General features: G+C 40.2%; 1 protein-coding gene across 1 annotated transcript; it reads left to right on the top strand.

Moving 5' to 3' along the window:
* The first annotated feature begins 2948 nt into the window (after positions 1-2948).
* Positions 2949-24190, top strand: NODAL (nodal growth differentiation factor). The gene is made up of 3 exons (XM_075841254.1): positions 2949-3105; positions 20202-20968; positions 23858-24190. Exons 1-3 carry the CDS (start codon positions 2949-2951, stop codon positions 24008-24010), a joined length of 1077 nt encoding a protein of 358 aa, XP_075697369.1. The 3' UTR covers positions 24011-24190.
* Positions 24191-25315: the final 1125 nt, after the last annotated feature.

Below are 25315 nucleotides of genomic sequence, written 5' to 3'. Positions count from 1 at the left end.
AGTGCCACACCCCCCCTGTAGTTAGCGCCACACACACCCCTTGAAGATAGCGCCACACACACCTCCCTGTAGATAGCTCCACCCACACCTCCCTGTAGATAGCGCCAACCATACCTCCCTGTAGATAGCGCCACACACCCCTGTAGATAGTGCCACACACACCCCCTGTAGATAGCGCTACACCCAGCCCGCCGTAGATAGAATCACACACAGCCCCCTGTAGATAGTGCCACACCCATCCCACTCTAGATAGCGCCACACACCCCTCTGTAGATAGCGCCACACACACCCCCTGAATATAGCGCCACACACACCCCCCTGTAGATGGCGACGCAGCCCCCCCTGTAGATAGAATCACACGCAGCCCCTGTAGATAGTTCCACACACAGCACCCTGCCCTGTAGATAGCTCCACACACAGCCCCCTGTAGACAGCATCCCACACACCTCCTGTAGATAGCGCCACACAGGCCCCTGTATATAGCGCCACACACAGCCACTGTAGATAGCGCCACACACATACCCCTTAGATAGTGCCACACAGCGCCTCCTCCCCTTGTATATAGTGCCACACAGCGCCTCCCCCTTGCATATAGTACTACGCCGCACCTCCCTCCCTTGTATATAGTGCCACACAGCGCCTTCCCCCCTTGTATATAGTGCCATACAAGCGCTCCCCCCTTTATATAGTGCCATGTAGCGCTCCACCCTTGTATATAGTGTCGCACAGCGCTACCCCCCTTGTATATAGTGCTACACTGCGCTCCCCCCTTCTATTGTATAGTGTCACACAGCACCCCCCTTCTTGTATATAGTGCCACACAGCGCTTCCCCCTTTTTGTATAAAGTGTCACACAGCGCTCCCCCTTCTTCTTGTATATAGTGTCACACGGCACTCCCCCCTTCTTGTATATAGTGTCACACAGTGCTCCCCCTTCTTGTATATAGTGTCACACAGCGCTTCCCCCCTTCTTGTATATAGTGCTACAAAGCGCTCCCCCTTCTTGTATATATTGTCACAAAGCGCTTCCCCCCTTCTTGTATATAGTTCTACATCGCTCCCCCCTTCTTGTATATAGTGTTACACAGTGCTCCCCTCCCCCAAAAAAATTTATTAAAAAAAATAAAATAGAAAATATTTCACTTACCATGCCCCGTTCCCACGACGGACGGAGTGCTACACATCCTGGCCTTTAAGGATTTAAAGGAGACATCCACCCAAAAACGAAGAAAATTATTATTTCGATTGAGTTTTAGTGTTTTACCACCCAATAACACTGCACTAACCAGGTTTGATGAGAAGATCAACCCCACCCCCACAACCTGAGAAGATTGTTAGACCCTGCCTTTTTTTTATAGAAGGAATGACAGGTCTGCGGCATAATTTTGTTTCCTGTCACTTCTGGTCATTGAATAATGCTCCCAGAAGAAATGAAGAGAAGTACAGAAGAGCTCATAGAAGGGAAGTATACCCACATTTAGCTTCAAAACAGTAGCATTGTTTAAGGCCCATGTACACGGTCCAATAATTCTCAGAACAAGTGTTTTAACGAATGTTCGATCCTGATCATAGGCCCGAGTAAACAGGGCAGCGATCATCCAACAAATGGGCAAATGTTCATTCGTCGTCTAATGACATCACTAGTGCTGCCTATAAATCATTGTTCTCAGCAGCACATATCCCCATGTTAATTATTGTACATCCCCATAGAGTAAAGCATGGGCCAGTGTAAAAGGGCCTTTGAACAAACGCTGATTGATGATATAACATGATATCAAAAGTACAGTTTGGGGGTCACCTAGGTAATAGTGACCACTGCATAATAATTTTTCATGTATCCTTTAATAAGATGTTTTCTAGAGAACATACAAAAAACACTAAACTTCAAAAAGGCCAATTTTCATGGGATAAGGGATGACCTTGAGGGCATAAACTGGCTCGTCTTTTCCTTACTAGTGCGCATGCGCCATCTCTAACTATGGACCTCCTAGCTGGTATAATCTCTGATAGGTCAATTTACATGTTCATTAAGTTAGTAAGGGGCTCGACCGCCGCTTATAATTACGATTGGCTAACTATACGGACACACCCTTGTGTTCGTCATTGCAAGTTTATAAAATAAGGGGATGTTTGCAGTGCGCCATCATTATCCCTGGAAACCCCTGCAGATGCTACATATGTATTGAAACATGTCGAGCGGGCTTACTATTTTTAATACAATGCTCAGCCGCTAGATACAATTGCCTCTATTAGTTAGTGGAGATTCAGCGTTCTGCAACCGCTGACTCCAATTGAATATACTGGTCTAGATTAAAATGGGCTATTGATAGCTACCTCGCAGGGAACTTGCCCAGGAATTCACCTTCTAGCAGCAGGCATTGCTCATTTTAATAATTGTTGTTCATCTATTTGCTTATTATAGCATTTAAAGTTTTATTTTTATTTTATTTTTTATCGATCATAGGTAGTTGGCAAATTAGGGCTACTTTTGCCTTCGGGCATTGTTGTTAGCAATTGTTTATGTACCCACCAACTACCAGGGTCTTTTGTGTTGTTTTGTTAGTAAACTGGGACAATGTCCTCAAAAATAAAAATACACAAACTAAATGGGACATTTTTAAAAGCCTCTTAAATAGGTCCTGTGAAAAATATATACCATAGGGGAATAAACAAGCTAGAAACAGGATGAAACTGATGTGGTTCAATAAAATAGTAAGTGGGGGCAATAAATGATAAAAAGAAAGTGTTCAAACTACTAAAGCAAGATGGTAGTGACGAGGCATTAAATAATTATAAAGAAAAAAATAAGTTGTGTAAAAGACAAATAATGGCAGCAAAGATTGAAACAGAGAGACTTCGCCAAAGAAAGTAGAAAGATTTTCAAATACATAAATAATAAGAAACTGAAAACTGAAAGTTTTAGCCCTCTCAAAAATAATCTGGGTGTAATGGTCGAGGAGGATGTATTTACACATGAAAAGCCAATGTCAGATGACATGATTAGGGATAAAGTAAATTCTCCATTAAATGTCTCCTGCTTAACCCAGCAAGAAATGCAGAGCCGCCTTAAAAACGCTAAAATCGACATATCATCGGGTACAGATGGTATTAACCCCGTGTTCTGCAGGAATTAAGTACCGTGATAGACAGACCCTTATTTCTGATATTTAAGGATTCTATCATGACTGGGTCTGTTCCCCAGGACTGGCTCATAGCAAATGTGGCGCCAATATTCAAAAACGGGGTATAAAAGTGAGCCGAAAACTATAGAGCTGTAAGTTTAACTTCCATTATGGGTAAAATATTTGATGGTTTTCTAAAAGATGCTATTCTCGAGTATCTCAATGCAAATAAACTGTTAAAGCAGCATCGGCATGGGTTTATGAGGGATCGGTCCTGTCAAACCAATCTGATTAGATTCTATGAGGAGGTAAATTCTAGACTGGACCTGGGTAAGGCTGTGGATGTGGCGTATTAGACTTTTCAAAGGCGTTTGATACTGTGCCGCATAAAAGGTTGGTATATAAAATGAAAATGCTGGGACTGGGGGAAAATATGTGTAATTGGGTTAACATTGGGCTCAGTGATAGAAAACAGAGGGTGGTTATTAATGGTACATCCTCAGAGTGGGTCACAGTTACCAGTGGGGTTCCAAATGGGTCAGTATTGGGCCCTCTTTTTGTTTTATATGTTTATTAATGACCTTGTTGAGGGTTTACAGAGTATAATTTCAGTATTTGCAGATGATACTAGGCTCTGTAAATTTATCAACACAGAGGAGAATAATGTAATAATACAGAGGGATTTGGGGAAGCTGGAGGTTTGGGCAGAGAAATGGCAAATAAAGTTTAATGTGCATAAATGTAAGGTTATGCACTTGGCAGAGGAAACAAATGTTACAATTATGCATTAAATGGTAAATCACTGGGTAAAACTACCACTGAAAAAGATTTGGGGATATTGGTGGATAGTACATTTACCTTTAGCAACCAGTGCCAGGCAGCTGCTGTCAAGGCAAATAAAATCATGGGATGCATCAAAAGAGGCGTAGATGCTCGTGACAAGAACGTAGTTTTCCCTCTATGTAAATCACTAGTCAGACCACATATGGAATATTGTGTACAATTTTGGGAGCCTGTGTATAAGAAGGACATGGCTGAACTAGAACGGGTGCAAGGAAGGACGACCAAGGTAATTAAGGGAATGGGCGGATTGCAGTACCAAGAAAGGTTATCAAACCTGGGGCTATTCAGTTTAGAAAAAATACAGCTTAGGGGTGATCTAAAGACAAGGGGGCATTCTCTACGTCTAGAGGAAAAAAGGTTTCACCATCACCACAGGATGTTGTGATGGTTGATTCTTTGAACAATTTCAAGAAGGTTCTTGATGCCTTTCTTGAAAAATATAATATTACAGGTTATGAGTACTATATGCTGGAGATGGGATGTTGATCCAGGGATTTATTCTGGTTGCCATATTTGGAGTCAGGGAGGAATTTTCCCCTAATGAGGCAATTGGCATCAACCTCATGGGGGTTTTGCCTTCCTCTGGATTAACACGGTACGATTATTGGTTGGACTTGATGGAACTGTGTCTTTTTTTAACCCATTAGTGACCGCCCCATAGTGTTTTTACGGCGGCCACTAACGGGCTTTATTCCGATGCAGTAGCCTTTTTACGGCGCTGAATCGGAATAAGTAAACAGAGCAGGGAGCCGTTAAATCTCCCTGCTCTCAGCTACCAGAGGTAGCTGAGGGCTTGGGGCATCCCTGCTGTAACGGGTGAGATCGATATCAGTATCGATCTCACCCATTTAACCCTTCAGATGCGGCGCTAAATAGCAAGCGCCACATCTGAGTTGTTTTGGAGAGAGGGAGGGAGCTCCCTCTCATCCCATCAGCACCCAGCAATAACAGCACCGAGTGTCTGTGTCTCCGATGGCAGCCAGGGGCCTAATAAAGGCCCCCAGGTCTGCCTGTAGTGTATGCCTGCTAGGCCATGCCAGAGGCATGGCCTATCAGATACCTGTCCGTTTTACACGGACAGGCATAATACACTGCAATACAGAAGTATTGCAGTGTATTATAAATGTGATCGTAGGATCGCATAGTGAAGTCCCCTAGTGGGGCTAGTAAAAAAAAAAATGAAAAACCCACTTTTACCCCTGGCAAACTTTATTATTAAAAAACAAAATAAAGTTAAAAATTTACACATATTTGGTCCGTAACGACCCCAATTATAAAGTTATTACATCATTTAACCCGCTTGGTGAACATCGTAAAAAATAAAATAAAAATCAATGCAAAAATTGCTGTTTTCTTTGAATCCTGCCTTAAAAAATATTTGATAAAAAGTGATCAAAAAGTTGCATTTACTCCAAAATGGTACCAATAAAAACTACAAGTCGTCCCACAAAAAAAATCCCTCATACAACTGCATTGGCGAAAAAATATAAAAAGTTATGGCTCTTCAAATATGGAGACACAAAACAAATAATTTTGAAGAAAAAAAAAATGTTTTCACTGTGTAAAAGTAATAAAACATACAAAATCTATATAAATTTGGTATAGTTGCAATCGCAACAACCCGCTGAATAAAGTTATTGTGTTATTTATACCGCAGGAAAACGGCGTAAATTTAGGACGCAAAAAAGTGTGGCGAAATTGCAGGTTTTTTTCTATCCCCCCCCCAAAAAAAGTTAATAAAAGTTCATCACTAAATTCTATGTACCCCAAAATGCTGCTATTAAAAATTACAAATTGTCTTGCAAAAAACAAGACCATATACAGCTATGTCGACGCAAAAATAAAAAATAAAAAAGTTATAGCTCTTTGAATGAGATGATGGAAAAAACGTAAAAAAAATGGCTTGGTCGTTAAGGTCTAAAATAGGCTGGTCATAAAGGGGTTAAACCTTATCAACTATGATACTATAATCGGCTCTCTTTAATAGGCCCTTTTAGAAATCTGCCAGTGTAAACCAGACTTTAGATTTGGGATTATGAGTTTCCATAATCAAAAAACCCAGCTGTAGAGTTTAGCCCATGCTATGAGCATGGAATATCCTGGACTCATGTACTTCACAAATGGACAATGACTTGATATTGTTCAATACTACAAAAGAGAAAAACAGACACGGCGCCACATAGTGCAGATTATACAGGAGGTGTAAGAGCAACTATATTATTAATAAGTGCTCACCTTAGAGTGTTTAATACTGGCAGGTACAACACTACGAGAAAGATGTACTATGAAAAGAAGCTGCTGCCTGGTCCAAAGACGCAACAAACAAACAATACCTATTAGCCTGATGAAGACGGCGGTCCGGCGCCTTTTTGGTCCCTTTTCCTCTCCTTGCAATTATTATTGATATTGTTCAAGAAGTTTCAAAAAGTTTGACCAAAATATTTCTTTTTACATTTGTGGCATGGCTATAGAGGGTGCAGAGGTTGTAGTCGCTCCCAGGCCTTGATGCCTGAGGGGGCACGGAAAACATCAGTACTACACATTGACAGTTAAGAGATGTGATGGTGTTCCATGATCATTTCATGATAATGTAGTCATGTCTTATAATAATCTGTATCTATAGAGCCTATACAATGTAAAGTTATTCTATGAGACAGTTGGGCAGGCCCAGAAGTTTCATCTGTAATTTTTCTATGGAACTAAAGTACAGAACATCTGCTTTATGCAGGAAAATGTCTCCCTCCTTTCTATGCTGTCAACTATGAAAATAGGAGCGCTAAGTAATTCCAGTATCTGGTATTTATAGCATTTATTGCAACAATTTAATTTAGTAATTTAGAAAGAAAGCTTGTAGATATTATATTCGCATGAGCAACTGATATTCAAATATTATTCGTTTTCACCTTACTTTGAATGTTTATTTAACTTTACTTTGTTGAAAAAGTTTATGATTGTTTCCAGATGGGAGAGAGTTGTGGAGTTTTACAATATTTGTGCATTAAACTGAAATATCACAGTGTATGACGTTATGTACATATAAAGCGTCCTGTAAATCATGTGTGTTACAGCTGGGTTCTTATTAAGGAGACTACTAGTTTATTTGAGTTAGGCTTCATTCACACCTGCGTCGGGGTTCCGTTCATGGGTTCCGTGAGACCTTTCTGTCAGGGGAACCCATGAACGCAAACCATAGCTTTCCGTTTGCATTACCATCGATTTCAATGGTAACGCTTCCATTGCTAATGGTTTCTGTTTGTTTCCGCTCTGTAAGGTTTCTGTTCTTTTGGCAGAATCAATAGCATAGTCGTCTGCTCTATTGATTCCGCCGAAAAAACGGAAACCTTATGGAACGGAGACAAACGGAAACCATTACCAACGGAAGCGTTACCATTGAAATCAATGGTAATGCAAACGGAAAGCTATTGTTTCCGTTTGATTTTCGTTTATGGGTTCCCCTGACAGAAAGGTCTCATGGTACCCATGAATGGAACTGTGACACAGGTGTGAATGAAGCCTAAGGCGTTATTTTTATTAATCAACATATCCAATATGTACAAAATAGATATGTTTTATTATTAGAGAACAAACCATAAAAGGGGTAATGGTATAATCAGTATTGTTTCTGTAAAAACTACTATTTTTGCTATAAAAAATACCATAGCTGCATAGAAAAAAAGGGGGCAGAGGAGGACGAGTACTTTTGAAGGTAGTAATATAGGGGAAAGTATTATAATAATATTGTTCAGCACTACAACACAGTGAGTGTACACTCACCTGATTGAGTTGTGCTCCACATAGGCACAACTTTATGTAGCACTTCTCTATTTTATAGACCTGTCATTGGGACATCTGAGCCTCTTGTCACGCTGGTGCTAGCATATAATCCATCCATCTGGTCCCAAAGGTGCCTTTTTTCTTCAATCCTATATCTGAGTGAAAAATGGCATAGTCTATAACAGGCACTGCTCTTGATTCCCAAGGATCAAGCCAATCTTGTCAGTAGAGAAAACTATGTGTTTCAACCTGATGTGTGGGAGGGGATGAAACACAACATACAGCAAAAACAGAAAAAGATTGGATTTGCCTGATGATTGGAGATCAAGAACAGTGCTCATTGTAGGTGCTAAATTTCATGGACATATGATTGTAAAAAATACTGGAAAGTTTGCCGGAACTCCCAATGGAAATTTACAATGCATTTGTGAGCAGAGTCTTATCATAGTGAAGTTCATGCCTCTAGTGTGCACACACTGAATACCAGAGATGTAGGCATCAATTACAGACCATGGCATAAGATAATCAACTTGCATAAGTAACAGTTAAAGGGGTTTTCCAGTGAGAAGAAATTGATAGCCTATCTTTGGGATAGGGCGTCAATATCTGCTTCCCCCTTATTCCCTTTACTACTCTGTACTTTGAAACGCTGACACACTTGTAGCGGTGGTTCACAGTATTATAACCTTCTGCTATTCAGTTGAATAGGAAATGGATGTAATACTGTGAAATGCCCCTTCAAAACAGCTGATTGGCGCCGATGCCGAGAATCGGACCCCCGCCGATTAGATATCGATGGCCTATCCTAAGGATATGCCATTAATTTCTTCTCACTGGAAAACCCCTTCAAATGAATCACTTAATTAGTCCTTTAATGAATATTACTTGGCTATACAAGTAACTTCAAGAGTATGTTCACTTTAAGGGTATGTTCACACGCAGTAGCAAAATACGTCTGAAATTACGGAGCTGTTTTCGCCTGAAAACAGCTCCTGATTTTCAGACGTTTTTAACAACTCACGTTTTTCGCTGCGTATTTTACGGACATTATTGGAGCTGTTTTTCAATCGAGTCAATGAAAGACGGCTCCAAAAACGTCCCAAGAACTGACATGCACTTTTTTTACGCGAGTGTCTTTTTACGTGCCGTCTTTTTACAGCGATGCCTAAAATTACACCTCGTGGGAACAGAACATCGTAAGACCCATTGCAAGCAGTGGGCAGATTTTGTAGGCGTAAAACGCCCGAATTACGTCTGAAAACAGTGCGTGTGAACATACCCTAAAACGTAAACCTAAATTATTAAAATGTAAATGTTCCCCTATAACAGCTGCTAAGAGCTGGCATGAGGCGGTCCAGACTACACAACAAAGCTTCTATGGGGAGCTGTCCAGACTGGACAGCCAGATCACTGTTATAGGGGGTCCAGACTACACAACAAAGCTTCTATGGGGAGCTGTCCAGACTGGACAGCCAGATCACTGTTATAGGGAGTCCAGACTACAAAGTCAGGCTTCTATAGGGGGCACTCTAGATTACACAGCCAGACTGCTGTTGTAGGGGTGGTCCAGACTATACAGCCAGGCTTCTGTAGGACCTTCACCACACACAGCAGTTACCCTCAATATCCCATTCTTCAGGGTCTGCGATGTTGATATAAGTAATGTAGTTTAGCAGGGGCATCACATTTAAGAGTTGCTCTAACTGTCCCTATTCCTGACTATGACATTGAGTAAGTGGTCAAAAGTTGTTTTTTTTCCACAAATAGAGGCTTTGAAGTTCTAGCACTTGTGAAGCTATAATAACCTTCATTATTCATGGAGTTTGGTAGCTAAGCAAGGACATTACATGGGAGAGCTGCTATTAACTAGCCATAGATGTGAGAAAATATTTTCCGAAATGAACAATTTTAAATTTTCCCCCCAATTATCGGACATTGATTGGCCACATAGTAAGGCTGTGTTCACACGAGCACATTAACGTCCGTAATGGACGGACGTATTTCGGCCGGAAGTCCCGGACCGAACTCAGTGCAGGGAGCCGGGCTTCTAGCATCATAGTTATGTACGATGCTAGGAGTCCCTGCCTCTCTGCAGGACAACTGTCCCGTACTGTAATCATGTTTTCAGTATGGGACAGTTGTCCTGCAGCGAGGCAGGGACTCCTAGCATCGTACATAAGTATGATGCTAGGAGCCCGGCTCCCTGCACTGAGTTCGGTCCGGGACTTCCGGCCGAAATACGTCCGTCCATTACGGACGTTAATGTGCTCGTGTGAACCCAGCCTTAGGTTTCAATGACCGATGTCTAACAGACAATCGGTTAAAATTTTAATCTTTTGTGTTGAATTTTTTTCGCTGGTAGTTGGCCCTAATCTGTAATCTATGGGGCTGGTCAGGTCAATCGGAAGTTATATAAAGGTGTGCTTCCTCCCATCTTGCATGTCTATAGCCGGCTTTAGCTGTCCCTATGCCTGACTGAGGTCAATGTGTATTTGAGCAAAAAAGACTATTGTGAATTTATGACAATTATGTTATTATAACTACACCCTACAGCTTTAAATGATCTTGAATTGCTTGGTGAGAAATGACTTATAGCACTTTGTCCGGTGTCTTACATATTAATGAACACTTACTCTGCAGGGAGTAATTACCTTAAGGAGACAAGTGTCTGCCCGAAGCCATAGGTGTCTCCACCCAATATCATGCATTTACAGCCTTACAACTAGAATCAATGTATGCTCTGTAATTAAGAAAAAATAACAATACAGGAAATTACAAATTGGCCAATTTAGAGTCGGGATCTTGGTGTATTCTGTCAGTGTAGCTACTGTATAGTGCAATTAGAGAGCAAACAGAAATCATCTTAGTGGATCATGAATATGATTCTACAGTAGTAGTTTAAGAAAATAGTGTTTTCACAATGTGAACATACAAAGTATAGAGAATATATTTTGTTTTCATTTTGCTAGTCATTTTGCTAATACTTGCCCCTCTGAAGCTGATACCTCATGTTGCAAATTGGCAACAACTGTGTGAACAACTTGCAAGCTCTTCATACAAAGCATAGGGATCAAAACAAAGGTGCGCTAATGGATTTTTTTTCATTTAAGCTGCTCATTAACATTAGACAATCCTCGGCCAAACTCAATGAATTTGGCAGGATCGGCTGACGGTCTAATGTATATGGGGGCCACCTGACTTTCTCCCAATAGCAGATGTTTGGAGAAGGAAGGATCAGGCATGTTGGACTTCAACATGTCCGATCCATTTTTCCCACAGGAGATAAGGCCACTTATGCTGAGTGTGCATGTTAATGGGGAATTTGGAAGAAATTGCCCAATTCTTGTTCCTACCATAATGGAGAGTTGGGAGGCCCTCATACATATTAGATTGGCATCAACTAAAGAAAATTCAAGTTAGCTGATTGTTCCCCTTTGTTATTTAATGGTGCACATACATACTCAAAGACTGTAAATTAATTCTGCTAAAATTGGCCAGACTGGATGGAAAACCATCTAAACAATCATTTCCTAAGCACATTGCTAATAAAAAATAGATCAGCATTAGCAGTATGATGTGTCATCCTGAAGAGCTTGGAGTCTTCCAACAAGTTATGACCCTTTTACATGGGCCAGTGATCGGGTGTATAAGCGTTTGGACGAACACTCGTTCTTTATCATTGCCCTGTGTAAACATAGCAGCGATCAGGTGACAAACGAGCAAATGCTCATATGTTGGCTGATCAGATCTTTTTTGTGGCTCAAAAAATAGTCGCTTGTCGGTAGCGCATCTTCCCATGTAAATAAGATGTACTACCGACAAGATTCCATATGTACATTTCAATCATTGCTCCATTTAAATGGAGCAAACGAGTGCCAATTGACAGGCTGTATCGTCGACCAGCGCTCGTTTACCAGACGAGAAACTGCCTATGTAAATGCACCTTTAGTTGGTTGCATTTTTGCCCTAAGAAATGTCTAGGACAAGAGCTGCTCCACCATAAATGGTAGGCCGCTGTAGAGCATAAAGCAGGACCACTATGTGCTTTTCCTAGTGGCAAGATTTACTAACAATTTCCAAATTGACTCTGGAAGGAAAATCATGTCTCACATGGTTTTAGAATTTCACATTCAGTCCCATTTTAAAAATCGCTTTGTTTGCATAAACCAACCTTCCTGAGATGAAACTATACTAACCACTAGTTTTCCATGGTTCCGCTGGTCAAGCCTTGTGTATCCAAATTGCGTTTCTGTTGCTTATACCAACCAGAGTTCTGCTTTCACATAAGTCATACTCATATAGGTGCTCCAGATGTTGGCTTCAAAGATACACATGATGCTGTAATGTCCATGGCTGCGGGCCGTCAGCTCCAACCTCCCCCTGACAGCCGCAGCCACGAGTCGGCAAGCGCTGGCCCCAGCCTCCTCCTCAGGAGACGCCAGCGCTCGCGTCCACTCACCTCAGCCGGATCCCGTAAGGTGCACGCGAACGCTCATGCCCGCTCTTAAAGGGGCAGCGCGCACCGGACATTCTGATGACCCTTGACCTGTGAGTACCCTGGACTATGAGAGGGGTCCAGCCCCCTGCTTCTATGCCTGAGCATTGTTGTTGTTCCCTATTGTTTGTCTATGTGATGGCCTCCTAGTGTGTTCCAGTTCCAGTACGTGTTCCAGTTCCTGTTCCTTGCATTTTAATACCTCCCTGTCTAGCACTGTGTTGTGCCAAAGTCGTGTCGTGCTGTTCCACGTCTGACCTGCTTCACCTCGCCTGACGTCTACCTGCTGCCCAGTCCTAGCCGAGCCTGCCTTGCTACTGTCCGAGCTGCCACAGGTACCCTATACGAACTATAGACATTGTCCTGCACCCTGTTGGCCAGCTGCCTTACCGCCAAGGCGGTACGGCCCAGTGGGTCCACAGACCCTTCGTGACAGTTGCACCTACATAATATACTCTTTCTGCCGTACACACATTTATAATCCTATGGCTTATTTAATTATTTTCTGCAGAAGGTATAGATTTTTTGTCATCTATGCTAGCTAATACAATGATATTGTTTTGCTTACATAGTTATAAAATTAACAACTAGATTGGTTGCCAGTTTTCACAGCAGATGTATCTAACATCTAATGTCCTATTTATCAATGTACATAGCTGTAAGTACAATAGAAGTAGACCATGCAGCTGCTTAGGGGCTGATGGAAAAAGGTCTTATCAAGGCTCAGGTTAACCCATCTTTTTCCTAAATAGGTGATGAAAATCTAAACTGGCAGTGCAACCTTAGCAAACAGGGGGTAAGGTGTATCATACCTAGCATTTCTGTAACTGTTCCTATCCTAGCAAATTCAGACCTTCATGCAGATAATTATTTACCAAGCCGTCCATCTGATTTTAGAAACTGGCTAAAGTAAACCCAACTCTAGTCATATATTTGGTCTTAATTCCTATTGAAGTCAGTTGCACATGATCTAGTTGTCCAGATATTTTGTGCTTCAAGAAAAGAATCAAGGTTGACTCATATTGATCGGCTTGACTGTGTCTGTGATTTGCTGTTCACCATAAGGCTGGGTTCACACGAGCACATTAACGTCCGTAATGGACGTAAGTATTTCGGCCGGAAGTCCCGGACCGAACTCAGTGCAGGGAGCCGGGCTCCTAGCATCATAGTTATGTACGATGCTAGGAGTCCCTGCCTCTCTGCAGGACAACTGTCCCGTACTGTAATCATGTTTTCAGTACGGGACAGTAGTTCCACGGAGAGGCTGGGACTCCTAGCGTGGTACATAACTATGATGCTATGAGCCCGGCTCCCTGCACTGTGGTCGATCCGGGACTTCCGGCCGAAATACGTCCGTCCATTACGGACGTTAATGTGCTCGTGTGAACCCAGCCTAAGGATAAATAAGAAAGCAGCATATACATTACACATCACATTCCTGGTGAATACTAAACTGTCAGTAAGTACCTAATATTTTGTCTTTACAATTATAATAGTTTAAACATAAATTTGCAGATTTGAGTCAGTTTCCATTCTTGTTACCAAAACTCATTAAAATATGTCCCAATTCAATATACTATATTCCAAAATAACTATCGTAATGTAATTTTCCCATTAATAAGGACATTTGTTCAGATGCAGCTTTGCAGTTGGACACTATAAAGATTTATTATGTATAACAGAAAAAGAAAAACTTGATCCAGCGCTGGGTTTAAAAGGACGTAATATTCCAAATATATTAAAAAGTCCATATCACTGTTGCAACACGCCATGTGTAAAGACAAGTGATTTGTCTGAAACGCGTAGGCCTGCTATCTGATGCATCCACCCCTTTGTATATGGACTTTTTAATATATTTGGAATAAAGTTGGAATATTACTTCCTTTTAAACTGGATAAATTTTCTATTTTTCTGCTTTGATCTTTATCGTGTGCCGACACGAGGATTCGTGTGCTGTCTGGGCTCGGACATAGGATCGGTGAGCTGGAGGATTCCTCTCCCATTTACTTCTACTTGTTCTATACATCTAACTCATATATGAAGTCTATTATCTTCTCTAATCCATGTAAACAAACACAAAGAAATGGCCAGACGAAGGTGTTACTTTTTCTTTCGTTTCCAATAGGCTTAGGCAGAATGACCAGTTAATTGACTTGTGAATATGCATTAGCCATTCAAGTGAAGCCCAATAAAAGGCCAGGGCATGCTGTATGCTGTCAGAGAAGACCAACACACACACACATTCAGGGTGACAATGGCTCTCTCTTCCTATTGTATTATACTATTACTGCTCATACCTAGCGTAATCTCAGTAAAAAGCTACCTTAGATCAGATTCCGGTATAAAAAATGCTGTGAACAGGACGGACAGAGCAGACAGCAGGGTTGTTGACTCACCACATCCGCCCAAATTCATGCTCAGCCTCTTCCAAAGTTTTCATCGACTGGAGTCCATGCATGGCGTAGACCTGACTCCAGCGGCACCACGTGGATTTTCATCCAGTCCACAAGCTGATATTATAAGGAGCCTTGCAGCTAAAAGTAAGAATTACTCTATTTAGTCTGTCTTCAAACCTTAGATGTGTATTTCTTAGATCACAATAATTGTTTTATGTTACTCTAAGTAAGCAATAGCACAGGTGGAATTACAGTGGTGTTTTTTTGTTTTGTTGCATGACTTTAGAAATCTAACCTGAACATTATAATGTTTGCATACTAGATGCTAATACTGTTTGTGCCAATTGCCAATATTATAACCAGCCTTGTTATAATAATATCTGACCACTAATTTGCTATTCATTGCATTAATACTTGTATTAACCCTGTCTTAGAAGAATGGCAATTAATGGAGATATATTACTGAGCCGATGCACTAATTAACTTTATTGCTTTTAGGAGGCAATTTAATGTATCTAATTGTGTCTCGAAAATTGCAATGTATTGTATAACAATAGCTTTCATGAAGAAAGGCAAAATATCGGTTCAAGCATGTTTGTGGAAACCTAAAGGTGAAATCGACCTAAAGACATGTCAGAAGGCCATAACAGCGGATTTGGTGAACTCCAACCCCTGACAATTTCCTAAACTATAGAATTCCTGAGCAAATACTAATTAAAAACAATGGCAATATGCTTAGGATGTAAGAGAGCTCCAGTAATAAGACTTATGTTCTGCAAGTTGGTGTTGATGCACGATACTGGAACCCACTGATGTATTTATGACATGTCAGGAAACCCTTTTCTTTACTACTATTTGGGGGTGGGGGGGGCGCACATTACATAACATTTTAGAGAATTTAAAAAAAAACGGCAATACCCATATATATTGTTATTAAGTTATTAATAGAAATGCTCATGATAGTGTCAAGAACGAGTAGGCAAAAAAATGAAACATTTTTATTATAGGCTATTGCCTACTTCCCAAAAAAGAGACTATAAGACATAAACGGTGGCAATGCATAAAAATCTGCCATTTGAAGCACTATCCTATTTTTGATAGTTACCATTGCTAACGTAATCAATTCCTTGAATAACAATATATTAAGGATGTACTGTTCAGCCAGCTCCCTAAAATTGTATGTAATATGTTACCCAACCAAAGGTGCAATGTAATTCAAATACAACCCCTGTACTCCAAATATTAACAGACATACATGATACTAGATTATTTGGAGAGCGATTTTAATATTTAATGGAAAGTTATATCCAAGTTACCAAAATAATATTCTTCAGTCAAAATGAACAGCGTCTTGCATTTCTTATCTAAGCATTGAATAAATAAGAATTAGGATTTGGTGGGAACCTATTAACTAGAACTTTCAAGGTGTCTGATAGTCTGGGGTGATGATAGCAGTAATGACAATATGTGATAACAGATCTGTGTGATGCTGCTACTGTGTGTAGATATAATATTACATATGGCTATGTTCTTCAATATTTGCTTAGGAATAACACTGCAATGTTCTGAGCTTTATACTGAAGACCATATATTATAAAGTGCTGACGTATGCCTTTGTCTCTTTTGGGAATGCTTTATAAAATAGGATTTGCTCACAAAAGGAACCATAGGTTGTACATATTCCTGTTCTACTTTGATGTGTTTGGAGACCATCTAGTATAAATCTGCAAACCAGACACACTTTAGAGAAGTCCTAACACACAGCACTAATACACATCCTTTTCTTGGACATGTCTGAATGAGGTCTCATCAGAAGACTTCTGCCGACCTTGAGCCCCTCAGGAGTCCTCACCAGCATTGTTCTCTTACAGACTTAGAGCAGTCGATTGAGGCGCGGGCGGGTCAGACAGTCCTATAGAAAATCCACAAGTCCTGCACCTCTGCAATCCACATCTGAGGGCATTAAATTCAGCAAGGTCTTGATTGGATTACTTCAGCAAGAAGTCCCCTCTGCCCTGCCCTTGTCCACAGGCTCCCATAATGAATATTTTTACATGTTTATTTCTTAATATAAACTTCATGTTTTCCTGTCTATAATCTAATATATTTTAATTCAGCCCAAACTATTTAATATGTACTCCCTAAATATGCAAAGTTTTGGAGTGGACATAGTGTGGATATATTGGTGTATGGCAGTCTTTCAGTAATGTCTCTAATCTATATTTATATAAGTAGTTTAGTATATTGTGATCAGTAACATGAATTCTATATTACCAGTAATAATTGATTAAAGGGGTTGCCCACTTTTAAAATGTTTTATTAATTTATTTATAGAATAGGAAATTCATAAAGATTTCTAATATATACTTATTTAAAATTCTGTTCACATACCTTTCTTATATCAGGGCAGTTGCCTTTGACTAAGAAAAAAAAATGGTATAGCCTACAGATAGGATAACTGAATGGACTAAAGATGGTGGCAGTCATGTGACCCACATCATGTGACCCCTGGCTTTCAGGTAACACTGTGCAGGTATACGACAGGTGAATAATAGGTTATTGTGGAGCATAAATGATCAAGTATTCCTACATACAGTAGCATCTCCTCATCATGTCCGTGTCTGTGAGGAGCAGCTCTTACATTCTTCCCCCTGTCTCCTCTGTGTTTTTTTAAAAATATTTGACTTTATTAACAACATGACGTCCCATAAAGACAGGCAGCCATATTAAAAATCATCTAGAGACAGTGACTACACGCACAGTGAAGTAGCTGTTCATCATTATTCCACTATTAGTCCTATTCACTTATGATACTATTATATGGCCCGATATGGGCCGTGAAACGTGCACCAATCCACGAGACAGCTCGTTGATCAGCGCACATTTGCTCCTTTCACAAGGATCAATGATTTCTTATGTCTGGGGACGAGCGCTCGTTACTCTGATCCCTCATCCTCATACATTTTCATCATGTCGACGGCGCATTTCCCTGTTTACACAGGGAGGTGTGCTGCCGACAACCATGACTTTTAATGTTGCATAAAAGAGCAGATGAGCCGATGAATGAGCGTTTGTGTGTGTGTGTGTGTGTGTGTGTGTGTGTGTATAGGGGGGGTCATATGATGTGTGTGAGTGTGTGTAGAGGGGTCATATGACTAACGCCATGTTTAGTCATAGTCAGTTAGCCTGTGTATGCATTATAAAGGACTAATCTGTGGGCTATACCATTGTACTGTGACAGGGGCCTCATGCACTATAAGAAAAGTATGTGAGCAGAATTTCTAATACACGTATATTACAAAACTGTATGATTTCCGATTCTACAGATAAAAAAATAAAAAAAATAAAAAAACTGGACAATCCCTTTAAAACTAGGACTACTCAACAGGCTTAACTGTATGTAGTCCCGATGTCAGTCTAACAAAACAGACGGCTTGTGATTTTTCAGTGGTACCTGGACAGCCTATTATTGTTCTCATTTGTCTCAAGTGTGCAACATTTATGCAGTCCTTACTGCAGGTCAAATACCATAGAGGATGACCAGGCGGGTGCTGTGGGGCCCATGAAGAGATAGTAGGATTGTACAGGACTCCCGTTTGCAGAGGAAATGCCATGATAGCAAAGAAGGGGGCAGGGAATTGGCCCAAGAGTCATGGAAAGGATGTCTCTAGCTCTAGCTTATTTAATGCTGTGTAGCCAGACATTACCCAAATAGTATTCTATAAAGTTATACCAGAGGTGTAAAATGGGAGGGCTAACTGTGGAAAGTGCCGCATGTGTAGGGTGCCATGACAGGGACCAAGAAGCCATTTTGCTGTGGCTAGGGTATTTAGGTACAGGGCTAGACCAGTGAACTAAATCTTTCCCCCTAAAGCCTAGCTATAAGTCTGGATATGCAGTAAATTACCTATATATAAATAATTTACAAGTAGGTATTGGTTAAAAGACATAGCATATAACAATAAATAGTAGTCAAATTTACAGAGAAATAGGCCATTCAGCTGTGCTTCTATATATGCTGAACTGCATACACAGCACTTACAGCTTCTACATTTATTGTGTTTTCTGGAAGGATTAGTTAAGTGACAACCACTTTGTATGTTGTTTAAAACTTGTTTGCCACTTTTACAATTGCAAAGAAAGAAAGCGTGAAAACAAATCCTACAAGCATAAATTCACACATGGTCTAAATCAAATTAACAAAATCGAATCCCCCAACTACTAATACAAATAAGGTACACAAGGGGCGATGAAATGCGACAGGAGGTTGAAGTTGGTTGATGTAACAGGAAGATCCTTAAAGAAGATTCTTTGTTATAATATAGACTATGTAAAATAAATATAAAAAACTTTAAAACTATTTTTAATAATTCATTGAGCTGTATGGAAATACTTGTAGTTAGTGTCTCGGCAATGAATCAATTGCTTAACAGATATATAGTCAATGACAGCCAATGCCGAAGATAATGTTCTCCATTGTTATCATTCAGACTCACTAATGCAAAATGTTTTTGACTTTACTGCTTGCTGAACAGCAATGACAAAATACATATTCAGGCCATTGCTTAGTGAAGGACAGAACTGCCAGTGATTGATATGACTGAATCTCCATGCTCATTTGGAGATCAAACTTCCTATGGTGAAGAAGGACTTGGAGGGTTCTTTACAGTTAGAGTAGTCAAACTATGGAATGCCCTATCCCAAGAGGTAGTAATGGCAGATACTATGTCAGAATTTGAAAAAAGGCTAGATGATTATCTACTGACAAATAGCATTGAGGGTTATAATTTATCAAGCAATGAATGACGGGTAATTTATTGAGAAAAGTTGAATTTGATGGACCTGTGTCTTAATCGGCGATAACATAGTGGTCATCAATTCAGTGCTATATTAAGTATGATGATGGTATGCTGCATAGGGAAGACAAAAAAAACCCAGAAATTAGATAACACACTGGTCATATGACCATATTTGACTTATTATTAATATTATTATTAGTAGTAGTAGTAGTAATAGTATTAGACCGGATTCACACAAGCGTGTTCGGTCCGTGATATACAGACCGTATGCAAGCAGTATTTCCCGAACCGAACACACTGCAGGGGGACGAGCTCCTATCGTCATAGTTATCTATGACGCTAGAGGTCCCGGCCTCGCTGCGGAAACCTGTCTCGTACTGAAAACATGATTACAGTACAGGACAGTTTTCCCGCAGCGAGGCAGGGACTCCTAGCGTCATAAATAACTATGACGATAGGAGCCCGTCCCCCTGCAGTGTGTTCGGTTCGGGAAATACTGCTTGCATACGGTCTGTATATCACGGACCGAGCACGCTCGTGTGAATCCGGCCTTAATATTCTTAGTATTTTTGGTAATCTGTAGTGATGATGAATAGAATAAATGTAAAGTTGACACCTGTACAGATCCCTATGGCATGACATAGTCTAAAGAATCATATTGGGATGGTGCATACTTAAAGAATTAGAAAATATAGTATATTGATATGTTATTGAATTGCTGTTAGTTCCATTTTTATCAAATTGAATTTCGTTTTTATGTTCTTTCATTTAGGCATCGACAAAATGGAAGGAAGATGTGTCCTGGTGTTTGACTTTTCATCACTTGGCCATGATGAGGAGCTTCAGTTTGCAGAAGTCCGAATTAGAAAATCAGCAATAGAAAAGCCTTTAGGCGATGATACACAAGTGATTATGGATGTTTTTCATCACGATTCAGGATGCCAAAAGTCTGATGAGCTATGCAAAAACATTGTCAATTTGGGCAGGTTTAAAAGGGAACCTCGATCAAGAGCTTCAGAAAGTTGGATTGTGGTAGATGCTACGGAAATTGTCTCCAAGTGGTTTGACATTTCTAATAAATCTGGTATTCACCCTGCAAAATTTAAAGAAAGGTTCCTAGGACCAGACAGTGCCAAAAACAGATACAAAGAGCACACATCTGAAGATCAACAGGTGCTGATGTTTGTATATTCCAATACTTCCAAAAAGGAGAGGTCCTTGGTGACTGCCACGCTCCTACTAGATGCCACACAATCGAAATACCTTACTACAATGCAAGCCATGAAAAACAGCACAGTCTCCAGAAGACGTAGAAGAAGCCACATGATTAGAGACCACATGTTGGGCATGAAGCAAGCTCCACCTGTTGACAATCTAAGCAATCTTTGCAGACGAGTAGATTTTATTGTAGATTTCAAGATGATTGGTTGGGATGCCTGGATCATCCATCCAAAAAAATACAATGGCTATCGATGTGAAGGTACCTGCCCAAGTCCAGTGAATGAGAGTGTCAAGCCAAACAATCATTCATACCTGCAGGTAAGGAGATTTTATCAGTTAAACTAGTTGTAGGAATATATATATATATTCTATCAACTTTTATAAGCAACCTCAAGTTGAATTGGTTGCAGAGGAAAGATGCTGTCCACATAGTTATGCCTCATGCACACGACCATGTGTGCCGGCCGGGTCACATCAGTGATCCGTCGAAAGATGGGACATGTCCTATCTTTCCATGGATCGGAAAGTCGGGTCCGTTTTCACCTGCTAAAGTGAATGAGTCTGTGAAAACTATCGGGTGCCACTCGGATGCCGTGAGAAACGGCCCGTATGGCACTCGGTCGTGTGCAACGGGCATTAGATTACCTGCTTTGCTTATGGTCCTTATTGTACTATGTTAAATATTAGCTTTCAATTAGTACAAGTTAATTCTATTAATCAAGGTGCATTTATGGCCTCAGTAGTACGGTAGTTTGGGATTTTTCAAGGGTAGAAAGTAACCACTACAGCAAAGGAACTTTCATTTTGAACTTATAGGTAGAGTTTGACCTTCTTCAAGCTTGTTGTATCCTTGGCCACTTGCTGTGAGGAAAAGTGAGATAATCTCGCATTCTACACTCCTCAAGACAATCAGCAGGAAGTCCTGTACAATTAGCATATGGCAAGCTTCTTGTTTAAATTAAACAGATTAATGGCATCCTTTAGCAAAGTTTAATGTGGTGACAGAGCCTCTTTAAGGTTGAGATCACATGGCGCAGTCAAAATGCATTTGTTTGCTGTGAACTGTGGCAAAACCGCACCAATCTACTCAGATTTTAACAACATTGCAGCATACTGGGTGGTTTTGCTGCGATTTGCAGCAACAAAAAAACACATTTTGACTGCGACGTGTGAACCCAGCCTAAAGAATGTGTTGTAGAATAATTGTATTTAATCAACACAAAAAAATTATTATATTGATTTATGATGGTGAAGTAACTCATACATATACAGTGTTGGACTGGGGTTCGTTGGACCCACTTGAAGGGATGATTCTGAGGGCCCTTTATCTATAGAAAACATGTGCACGTCCACTTTTAATTTCATCATAGTCCATATTGTTATCATACACACTGGACATTTCATCAATTAAATCAAATAAGTTATTTGTGAATCATCCCATAAGAAATAGACCCTAGTGGAAATTGATTGGCTCCAAAACAGTTCTAAATGGGGTTTGTTTTCTGCGGGACCTTTAAAGGGTAACTAAACTGTCAAAAAACTTTTGACATGTCATAGTGATATGTCAGAAGTTTAGATCGGTGAAGGTCTGAGCACTGAGACCCCCACCGATGGCTAAAACGAAGCGGCAGAAGCGCTCGGGTAAGCGCTGAGACGCTTAATTTCTGATCAGCTTTTCTTGGAAAGCCGGGCAGTAGGCGTACAGGCTCATAGACTTTTTATTGTGCCCATACACCAATTGCTTGGCTTTCCAAGAAAAGCTGATCAAAAACTAAGCGGCTCAGCGCTCACCCCGAGCGCTCCTGACGCTTCGTTTTAGCGATCGGTGGGGTCTCAGTGTTTGGACCCTCAGCAATCAAAACTTCTGAGATGTCACTTTGAAATGTCAGACTTTTTTTAATGTTTAGTTACCCTTTAAGGCCCATTAATGTGTTAGAGCCTCGGCCCACCGGAGGATCGTCTGGTTCTCTGGTGGGCCAGTCTGATCCTGTACATATATTTATATTTTCCATAACTACCTCAGATCAAGAAAGGTCTTCTAATAAAACCTTCTATGCAAAGGGCTGGATTAAGGTTGGTGGAGGCCCCTGAGCAAAAAGTTCAGTCCACCTCCTGACCCCCATCTGACCCCCTAGTGACTCACTTTAGCACACACATTCGGCTCCACCTCTTCTCGGCTGGATAGAATTGCCGAATAGCCATCAGGAGATCCCTGTTTTCCAGAGAGGTGGATCTGCCAGAGGTGTACATTTTATAAACTAGCCATATAAATATTCAAACCAAAAACGAGAAAAAATGCAAAACTCAATTGTAATGTATCAAAATGTAAAATATATAATCTTTATTGAGAATACTAAAACAAAGCATATAAAAAGGTCCACGGACACACTAAAAGAAAGACGCACATCAAAAGACTCCTGCACATAAAGTGATAAACAATATCTACATGAGTCAGGAAATAAAGTATAGGATATAAATGCAGAAAAGAATGTACAAATGTTTATATATAGATATATATTCAATAATGAACTGCATCACAAACTGATTCTGAAGAAAAAATAACCATACTGACCCATAAGGTGCTGGAGCGATTGATAGACGTCCACCCCGATGCCTTCGTCTGGAGATGGTGTCATACTACTACATACTGCCTTTTAAAGATGGAACTAACCAATTGGATTTGTCAAGGGCCAGGTGTATATGTTCAAATATTTATAATGGTGCACTTAAAGGTATGTTTATCGGACGCACAAACACAGCGGCTCGCGTGCCCCGTGCACATGTTGTAATGCACTCACTTAAAGGGCCACCCATTTTACATATTGGGGCCCTTTTAAATTTATTCTAAATGTACTTACTTATAGTTTCATTGAATTTAAGAGATAGATAGATAAATAGATGATAGAAGCCTGGGCAAGCATTGTGGGAGGAGGAGGCTCCCTAGATCATCAAGGTGGTAGAGGACCTGAGACACGTGCCATTCCTATTTAGTCCCTCAAGCTTAGATCCAGCTTGTTTGGTTTTAAGGCTCTATGTTGTCCAAGAGACCCAGCAGAGTGACACTTGTTCTACAGTTCATATAAAACTCAAAATAATACTTATAATCTACATATGAAGACATCTACTATATTTCACCAGAAAATGATTAAAAATTATCTATAGTATCTTCTGGATTCATATGTATCCCTATCTATGTTTATATTGCAGAGCTTGGTAAACCTGTATAACAATAGAAAAGCCCCAGAAGTGTGCTGCGTTCCCACCAAGATGAGTTCCCTCAGTATGGCGTACTATGATAATATGGATATTGCTTTCCAAGTCCATGAAGCCATGATAGTAGAAGAATGTGGATGCCAGTAAAGTATAAAACAGCAAGTATTCACTATTTTCCACCTTGGCACAATTGATCTGACACTGCAGCAACATGGAAACGATGGATATATTGCCATGACGGTTTATTAAGATCGCTCTTGTGGACATCTTGTACATAAGCATCATAATAATGGGATCACTACATGATGATGACTGAACATACCGCACATGGACAGAACGGTTGGGATTCCCAAACCACTTTTTATCAATGTTATTATGTAAAAATGTATATAGATATAAATATATAGTTATTTATTTATTTTAAAGCAGTTTTATGTAATGTATATTTAAAATAAAGCAATATTTTAGATATTCTGTTCAACCTATTAAATAGACTTAAGAAACTTGGTAAAGTTAAAAATAATATATATATTATATGTTAGAGAACTTTCTATATTAAATGTACTGTGGGGCAATGGAAGCAAGCCCTCTAAGGGACACAAAATTGTAGTTGTCACTTTTAATTCCTGGAGACCATTACCCAGGAGCAGGGAGACCCACCTTACATTTAATAGTAACACATTTGTCTTTACTGGTACAAGGCAATATGGGGGCAAAATCCTAATCTAACCCCGACTAAAAGCCAAGACCTTAACATTTTGGATCATGTGAAGATTATGTCCCCCTAGGACATAAACTTCACTTGACACAAGTGTTGTTAAAGAGGCTCTGTCACCAGATTATAAGTGGCCTACCTTATACATGATGTGATCGGCGCTGTAATGTAGATTACAGCAGTGTTTTTTATTTAGAAAAACTATCATTTTTGACGGAGTTATGACCTATATTAGCTTTATGCTAATGAGTTTCTTAATGGACAACTGGGCGTGTTTTACTTTTAGGCCAAGTGGGCGTTGTACAGAGGAGTGTATGATGCTGACCAATCAGTGACCAATCAGTGTCATACACTTCTCTCCATTCATTTACACTGCAGATAGCAATATAGCTATATCGCTATGTGCTGCCACATAAACAAACTATAACGTTACTGCAGTGTCCTGACAATGAATATACATTACCTCCAGCCAGGACGTGATGTGTATTCAGAATCCTGACCACTTCTCTGCACTTCTCTGTGATTTACAGCATAGCAGGCATAGTCTCGCGAGATTACGCTGTAAACTGTCATTTACAACGAGATCTCGCTGTGGTGTGCAGTAAATCACAGAGAAGTGCAGAGAAGTGGTCAGGATTCTGAATACACATCACGTCCTGGCTGGAGGTAATGTATATTCATTGTCAGGACACTGCAGTAACGTTAGTGTTTGTGTATGTGGCTGCACATAGCGATAT

Source organism: Rhinoderma darwinii, chromosome 11 (genome assembly GCF_050947455.1).
Source record: "Rhinoderma darwinii isolate aRhiDar2 chromosome 11, aRhiDar2.hap1, whole genome shotgun sequence".
NCBI lineage: Eukaryota > Metazoa > Chordata > Amphibia > Anura > Rhinodermatidae > Rhinoderma > Rhinoderma darwinii.
The sequence above is the reverse complement of the archived record's forward strand: the minus strand, read 5'-3'. Positions and strand labels throughout refer to the sequence as shown.